We start from the raw sequence: 7,920 nt of genomic DNA, 5'->3' as shown, positions 1-7,920 counted from the left end.
GCAGCAGCCGCCCCACACCACAGCGCGTCAGCATCTCGGCAGCCACACTCCCCACGCCACCCACGCCCACAACCGCCACCTGAGGCAAAGGGGGCACCGCGGGGTGAAGGGCTAGTCAACATGCGTACTGGTAACGCCGCGCCAACTCCAAGCCACTCCGTCATGGCATGCATCCGGCTGCTGGGCTCTTCACCTGGTCCGCCTGGAGCCGCCAAGTGGGGCGCGCATCACCAGGCACCGGTGCGCCGCGCTACGCCAGCCCTCCGCCCCCATCGCCACCCGGTGAGGTGCGGCATGCTTTGCCCCCCACCGTTTTGTCGCGAATGCGTTCATAGTCCTTCACGATGCCCATGCGCTGCAGCGCCATCAACCGGCTGTAGGGGTTGCTGTCGACCACCTCACTGCTCATCTGGCTGATGCGCTCGCGCACAGGGCCGGGGGCCTCGGAGGGAGGGCGGGCAGCGGCTGCGGCCTGGGAGGTTTGGCGCGAGCGGAGGCGGGCGAGGCGGCAGGGTTGGGGCGCAGTGGCTACACAGCGACCTGCGCTCAACATGCGCTACTCACTGGTGCTGCCCGCGGCCCGAGCTTTGTGCGCCTGGCTGCAAGTGCCGCGGTTGCACGCCGGCGGGCGTGCCCTACCTGGGTTGCGCTGCCCAGGGCACTGACGCCAGCCTGCAGTTTGCCATTGAGGGCACGGATCTGCTCGGCGAGCTGCATGGGAAGAGAAGGGGGGAGTAGCCGTCAAGGCGAATGCACTAGGCTCGAAGGCTCGGCAGCTCGGCAAACGGTTGGCGACGGTTGGCAACAGCAGCTCTTCAAGGCCTGCTGCTTGCCTGCGGCCCCCCGCCGCACCTTGTCCACGTTGGCCTGCATCTCTGCGGGGTCGAGTGCCTGGATGCTGCTCTACAGATGCGGTCCAAACAGCAGTGAGGGCTCAAGTTTCTCGCTGGCTTGGGCAAACCGAACGACGGCGCAGGCGTGCAGCGCGCAGCGGTTGCGGCAGTGTTTGATGCGCACCTGCAGCTTGGCCAGGTCAGCCTGCAAATCGCCTGTAACAGCACTCATATCTGCGCTTGTACCAAATAAACCTCAGCTGCTACACAAATCGCAGTACACTGCTGTTCAGTTGTGCGCTTGATCTACCGTAGCTCCTCGATCGGCTGAACGCTCGAGGGCTGTGGAAGATTAGCGTCAACGCGCGCGAGATGCATTGACGAAAGCGCTTCTCCGTATGCAGCTGCTGTTCTTAGAAAGGCATTTCGACTGACCCGTGCCAGTGGGCGCAACAGGCAGAATGGAGCTCGACAGGGCCTCCCTCCTGGCCGTCTTGCAGCGGCTAGACAAGCCGGGGGACCTCGTGACCGCGGCGCTCGCGTCGCCGGTCATCGCCCATCTCGCCCGCGCGCCGCTGCTGTGGACGCGCTTTCTATCAGAGCACTATGGGCTACACCTGGTGAGCTCGCAGCTGCAGGCTTGGGTGCTGAAGGCCTGTGGCATGCGGACGCACGTCACAGATGCAGGCTGGCTACTTGTTGCCAGTGGCAAGGCAAGTGGCCCTGCGTTTCATTGCTGTGGCGCTGCCATCCCCCCACCCCCAGGAGGGCCCCGGGCTGTCGAGTGTTGATTTGCAGGCAGTGTTTGCGCGCATGGCAGCGGCGCGCAGCACCACCAAGCCCAGCGCGCTGCGGTTCCTGGCAGCATACACGGACGGCGGCACAGACGGTGGCGAGGATGAGCTGCATTACTGGGCCGAGTGAGCCGCCTCATGGGCAGCCAGGCAACCCTGCTGCCCTCCCCAGCTTGCCGCAACGCCAGGCGTGCCGATACTGCGTGAGACTAGCCTGGGGATCAATCGCGCTGCCACCACGAGCCTCGGGAGCGGTGCCCTGACATTGCCGCCTGTCCCACAACCTAATCCACGCCACCATGCTCCTGTTGGCACTTGCAGCCACGCATTCGCGCCCCAGGTGTGTGGGTTTGGGGGTTGGGAAACTGGGGACCGGGGGCTGCCGTGAATGTTTGTCGTGAATTGGGTGACAATTCCAACAGGCGCAGCGCAGTGTGGGGATGCGAGGAGTGCGGGCCAGTCGCGACAGCTGGCAAGGCTGCACTCATCCGGCGCAGCCGGGCTAACGCAGGCCCTGCTCTTCCCCCCAATGCACCGATTGCCTTGCGGTAGCACTGGTCGCCCTACTGCAGCGACTCACCTGCCGACATCTCAGTTGTGGGCCTGCTCAAGGTGTGCTTGGCACACGCATCGCCACCCTTGCTAGGGTACAGGGCAAAACTGTTGCAGTGTGGAGGGGCTGTCCCTGCAAACACCAGGGCTCAGCGCTGGGTGCCCAAGGCAGGGCCGCTGCCTTGCCGCTACTGCTGCTGCTGCTGCTATTGTGCGCTGTGAGGTCACCCAGATTTTCATATGCAATTGCGCCTACATGCTGTTGTACCTGCCGCTTCGTCACCATCTTGCGACCTCGGCCCCCCACCTGCAGGCACGCCCCCACGAGCCCGACTTGGCGCGCGCCCGCCACCGGTCGTACATGATAGACCGTTCCAAGTGGGCAGCCATGGTGCTGTTCGCGCCGCAGGGGCAGCGCGCGGCACCCGATGATCCGGGGCCCGCGGCGCGCATGTTGAGCACGTGGTCCATGGCTGGCCTGGAGCGCCTCTACGCAGACCTCTTCCAGGCACGAGGGGGCTGGGGGGAACGTTGATCCAGGGCCGTGTGTGGCCGTCACCCTGGGGCGGTGATGTCTTTGTTTTTGTCTCCATTCAACTCCCGGGGGAGTCCGGCCCTCTCGAGACAGCCCGCCCTGACAGCCCCCCCAAGCCCTTCCCCCGAGAGCTGCTGTCATCCACTGTCCTCACGGGACCACAGGACCTTGTGATGCATCAAGACAGCACCTGGGGCAAGCACCTGCTGCGCGGCGTGCCCGCTTCTGCGCGGCGTGCGGAGCTGCACCGGCTGCGGGACGCGTTTGATGCGGTTCTGGCGCGCGCGTCTCTGGCGTCCTACAGGCTCGTGGGCATAATGGGGAGACCCCCCACGCATTGTGCATGCGCACATAACCAACATACCGCTGCCTCCTGCCCCGATTAGACTGGGCCATTGCCTGGGGCGTGGTCACCAACCAGGCAGTGCGGGCCTCCGTGTGTGGTCTGCCTCATCTGAGCAACTCGCATCGCCCTGCCGTGCCTGTTCCGGCGCAACCCCAGGGTGGAGCGGTTGGACCCCCGCCTCGTGGAGGAGGCGCGCGAGGCGGCGCAGCGGGCGGCCGCCGAAGCGCCGCCGTTCTTTGCCCCAGCAAAGCCTGAGCAGCAGCAGGGCCAGCCAGCCGAGACCAGCAGCGCAGCCGCGGCAGTGGCAGCGGAGTTGGCACATGGCGCGGCTGCAGTTGGTGCAGAGTCACCACCCCCAGGCGGCGCAGCCCCAACAAGCCCACTCAGCGATGGGGCCGCCCGCGCGGGGGCCCTGGCTCAGCGGCAAGCGCAGCCGTGGATGGCCGCCGCGATGGCACCCGCACTGGTGGCGGCAAGGCATTTGCTGGATGCGGCTGTGCTGCCTCACTTTGCATCGGCCACCTTCGGCTGTGACACCGCTGTCGTGGAGGAGGTTGTCGCGTCGCGGACGGGCCACTTTACGTGCCCGGTGTTGTGCGGAGCTGTTCTGCTGGGGCAGGCGCCCAGTGCAGGCGGCGGTGCGGCGCGGCAGGATATGCTGCAGGCACAGCATGAGAGCGCGGGCAGCAGTATCAGGCAGCAGCAGCAGCAGCAGCAGCAGCAGCAGCAGCAGCAACCACAGGACCAGCGGCAACGCATTGGCGCAGCAACGCACGGCTGGGCCCACCTGGCTGGCGCCGCCCGGCGCCTGGTGGCGGTCCCCCTGGACCCGCTTTGCGCTGCACTCAATGGGTGCACCAGCGCCGACGCCGTGCTCGCTGCCTGCGACGCCGGGGAGCTGCCGCCTGCGGTCGCCCGCCACTGTCTGGCCGGGGCCGAGTGGGTTGAGTTCGCGCCCCTTACTCCCGAGCAGCTACGGGCACGCCACGCGCGCGGCTGGCACGCAGCGCCAGTGGTATGGTTTCGCTTTGCCGCGCGCGCGGAGCTGCCGCCCGAGCAGGTGGCAGCGGGGCAGGTGGCGCTCAATGTGCTGGGCCCAGGGGACGAGGCAGAGGTGATTGCTGGCCCAGGGGCGCTTGTGGAAGAGGAGGTTGGCGATGACGAGGACAGCGGCAGCGGCGATGATGGTGATGATGCAGAGGAGGAGGCGGGGGAGGGGGAGCAGGAGGTGGAGCACGAAGAGGGGCAGCAGGAGGGCGGCGGCGGTATGTTGCCGCCTCTGCTCACCAGCAGCGACGACGAAGAGTTTGGAGATGCAGAGAGTGGCGGCTACGACGGGCCCGAGGACGAATACGGCTTGGATGAGAACGCAGGCGCGGCGCTTGAGGCCATGGCAGCCGGGCCAGCAGGCGGAGGAAGCGCAGCGTCTCAGGGGGCGGTGGGGTCGGGGCAGTCACAGCATCACGCGCAGCCGGAAGGCGGGCCTGCACCCGCCACATGCCCAAGCAGCGGCGGCAGGCCAAGCGGCGGCAGCAACGGCAGCGGCTTCAATAGCGGCCCCAGCGGTGCAAACGGCACAGGCAGCGGTCCCAGCACGAGCGGCGCGCCACAGGCGCCTGCCGCGTCGACTGTGCGCGCGGCCGCCCCAGGATTTGAGGTGCTGCCGGCAGTCGACCTGGGGGAGCTGGACCACCGCGGCCCTGAAGCCTTGGTGCTGCGCATGCAGCTGGCGCACCGGCGCGCAGGCAACCTGTGTGTCGTCAGGCTCATCAACCAGGTGGGAACCTTGGCAGGAGGGTGCGGGAGTGGGCGTTGCAGCGTGGTGGCTGTCACCAGGGGCCAAGTGGGGTCGCGGGACCGAAAGGTGCCTGATTTGCAGTCTGCTGGGGCCCAGCTATGATCTACCTGTTGCTCTGCAGCTGGAGCAGTGAGACTGATTAGAGTCCGTGATCTTCGCTGCATCTCGCACAACCTGCGCACCGCCGCATCGACAGGAGAACCTGATGCAGCAGTACGGCGACGCCCACGAGGCCCCCAATATAGACGTTCAGTATGTAGCCCTCCGTGGCTGGGCGCTGCAGCTGCCGTCTGGCGTTGATGTGCTGTGAGCTGCCAGGCAGCACGGCTTGCTGGTTCGGCATATGGCCTTAGTGCGGGCGGGCGGAAGCGGGGGGCAGGACAGCCCTGTGCGGACTGCTGCGTCCCTGTGCAGATGGCAGGCTGTGCCCTGGAAAGGTGGAGAGGCCTGTTGTGTACATTATGTCGCAGCTTGTAGCATACTCTGTAATATGCTGTCGCAGTATGCCATGCTGTTGCAGCAGTGCTGATAAGAGAGGAGGTGGGGCTGGGTGGGGGTGGTCGAGACGAGCACGCCAAGGGCCACTTCTCCAATTGCTGACTCAGGCATGGTGTAGGATGGTCACCTGCTCAACCCGGCCTGTTTGCGCGTGTGTCTGGGGCGGCAATGATAAAGCACAAACGAACTCATGATTGGGTGTGGTGCACAGTCCAATTGGCACTGCTGGGGGCGTAATATGCCTGGATTCTGCCTAGTCCTTCTGTGCCCCCTGGCCCTGCCCGCGCCCGATTCTGCCGGCGTGGCGGGTCCGCCCTCTGCTGCCGGTCCATATATGCAGACTAAATTTTCAACTCGATTGCCAATTTGACCACCTAGTCGCACTGCTGGCCGTGCATGCTCTCGTGCCCGCCTGCCTGCCCAAGCAAAATTGCAATCAAGAGCGCACCGCCCCTGAGAACGGCACCTTTCGACGAGCACCCGCCGTCGACCCGATAAGTAGCTGTCCATACAGCTGCTTGGGACCCCACAATACATCTCCGCTTGAACGATATCGTGGTGAGCGGGGCCAGCCTCTTTCAGCGCGTGTAGTAGGCCTGGGCTGTGCATATCAAGCGCTTTAATTTGCGCATGTGAAACATTCGCTGCGGACGGGCAGAGGGGCAAGGCTGCTGGGTGGCTGGCTCTGGCGCAACAGAGGGCGACCCTGGAATGGCCGGCCGGCCGTCCTCACGGCTCAGGCCGGCATGAGCGCGATTGTCGCCTTGGCGACCTACTTGATTCTGCACGGCAGCCTGCAGGCGCGTGCGATGGCATTGGTCAGGGGTTCTTGGCCCCTCTTCTCTCACACGCGGGCCTGACGTCCGTACCCTTTCCCCGCAGCTCAGTATATAAGATGGCGACCACTGTTGTTGCGCCTGAGATGGCCTCTATCTTCGACAAGCTCTCGCTCGAGGGTGAGCGCTGTCGCCAGCGCCCTCGCGCGCCGCCGGCTGCCACCGTCGCTGCTGCTTGCCACGCTGGGCCGCCGCGGTGGTGCATGTATGATGGCTGTGATGGGGCCGGCGTTTGGTTCACACGCTGCAGTTGCGTCCTGGGTGCTGCCATGCTATGGTTCGAGTGGGACCGGCGCGTTGCGAGTCGCCACTGGACCTTGCCAAGTGTCAGCCTTGGCCCACCCTATTGCCGGCACCCACCCTGACAACCCCTTCCTCTCCCCGGCGTTGCTCTGCCTCCACATACGCCACCCCCTTGTGACCTTGGCCTTGACAGGCGACCGCTCGGCCGTGGCGTCTGAGCTGGCCACCGCCGTCAAGGCGGGCGGCGTCTCGGCGCTCGTCAACAGCGGCGCGCTGGCCCAGCTGAAGGCCGGCGTGGAGGCCAAGGAGGCCGGCGCGCGGGAGGGTGCCCTGCTGGCGATCGCCGCCGTCGCTGACGGCGTCGGCCGCCCTGCGGAGCCCTACCTGATGCCCCTGCTGGGTCCCGTCCTCGCCGCCCTGGCTGACAAGGCGACGCCCGTGCGCGCGGCCGCGCAGAAGGCGCAGGCGTCTCTGGAGGCGCTGCTCAACCCCCACGGCATCGGCGCGGCGCTGCCGACGCTGTTTGAGGCCATGCTGGCGCAGAAGTGGCAGTCCAACGAGGGCGCCTGCAAGATGCTCAGCGCGCTGACTGACCGCGCGCCCCGCCAGGTGGCGCTGTGCCTGCCCGAGATCGTGCCCGTCGTGACCGAGGCCCTGGGCAACGCCCGCCAGGCCGTCAAGGACGCCGCCGTGGAGGCCATGACCAAGTGCATGTTTGTGGTCGGCAACCGCGACATCGAGCAGTTCATCCCCATCCTGGTCAACTGCCTGCAGAACCCCTCCACCGTGCCCGACACCGTGCACAAGCTCGCCTCCACCACCTTTGTGCAGACCGTCGAGGCCCCCACCCTGTCCATCATGGTGCGCACCGCACGCGCGCAAGCGGTCCGTAAGACTGTGCATGGGGCGCGCATTTGGGTGACTCGGTCGCCGGGCCCCTCTCTTTACCCTCGGTGTGTCGGCCCTGCACATCGCGCTCTGCCCGAAGCTGGACGCAGGCCGGCAGGCTGCTCAGCCACTGCGGTGCGCAGAGTCAGGTTTTCAAGCCTCAACATGCCGCCCCCACCCCTATCCGCACCCCTCCTCCCCAGGTGCCCCTGCTGGTGCGTGGCCTGCGCCAGGACAACACCACTGCTATCAAGCGCAAGGCCTGCCTCATCATTGAGAACATGGCCAAGCTGGTGGACAACCCCCTGGACGCCGTGCCCTTCCTGCCCAAGCTGCTGCCTGGTGAGCACGTAGCGGGAGCCCCGGCCTGGCTTGCGGCCAGATGGCGCCCCTGGGGAGGCGTTTGGAGGCAGCGAGGGATGGGTGCTGAGCATTACTGGAGCCTGCCAGCGTGTGCCCTGCGCCCAGCCGCACGCGAACTCGGGACTACCCTGCCAACCCCACCTGCAACCGCTGTCATGATGGACCTCTCGGCCACTGCTGCCCTGCTGCGTCTCCCCACCCACTTGCCTTTCCTCCACTTACCCCCTCCCCCTC

The 7,920-nt window shown here is 66.4% G+C and overlaps 3 protein-coding genes across 3 annotated transcripts; 2 read left to right on the top strand and 1 right to left on the bottom strand.

Moving 5' to 3' along the window:
• Positions 1-250: 250 nt before the first annotated feature.
• MNEG_11653 (ubiquitin-like modifier-activating enzyme 5) lies at positions 251-1,065 on the bottom strand (the record flags this gene model as incomplete). The annotated part of the gene is made up of 4 exons (XM_014039877.1): positions 251-472; positions 640-711; positions 853-903; positions 1,018-1,065. 4 exons carry the CDS (start codon positions 1,063-1,065, stop codon positions 251-253), a joined length of 393 nt encoding a protein of 130 aa, XP_013895331.1.
• Positions 1,066-1,294: 229 nt separating this feature from the next.
• On the top strand, positions 1,295-1,757 carry MNEG_11652 (hypothetical protein; the record flags this gene model as incomplete). Its single annotated transcript, XM_014039876.1, has 2 exons — positions 1,295-1,453; positions 1,599-1,757. The coding sequence occupies 2 exons, from the start codon at positions 1,295-1,297 to the stop codon at positions 1,755-1,757; spliced, it is 318 nt and encodes a 105-aa protein (XP_013895330.1).
• Positions 1,758-6,251: 4,494 nt separating this feature from the next.
• MNEG_11651 (Elongation factor 3) lies at positions 6,252-7,753 on the top strand (the record flags this gene model as incomplete). The annotated part of the gene is made up of 4 exons (XM_014039875.1): positions 6,252-6,312; positions 6,629-7,296; positions 7,527-7,665; positions 7,737-7,753. The coding sequence occupies 4 exons, from the start codon at positions 6,252-6,254 to the stop codon at positions 7,751-7,753; spliced, it is 885 nt and encodes a 294-aa protein (XP_013895329.1).
• Positions 7,754-7,920: the final 167 nt, after the last annotated feature.

This window comes from Monoraphidium neglectum (assembly GCF_000611645.1).
Source record: "Monoraphidium neglectum strain SAG 48.87 unplaced genomic scaffold scaffold02847, whole genome shotgun sequence".
NCBI classification, from domain to species: domain Eukaryota; kingdom Viridiplantae; phylum Chlorophyta; class Chlorophyceae; order Sphaeropleales; family Selenastraceae; genus Monoraphidium; species Monoraphidium neglectum.
Note: the sequence above shows the minus strand (reverse complement) of the source record. Positions and strands in the feature narration are given on the sequence as shown.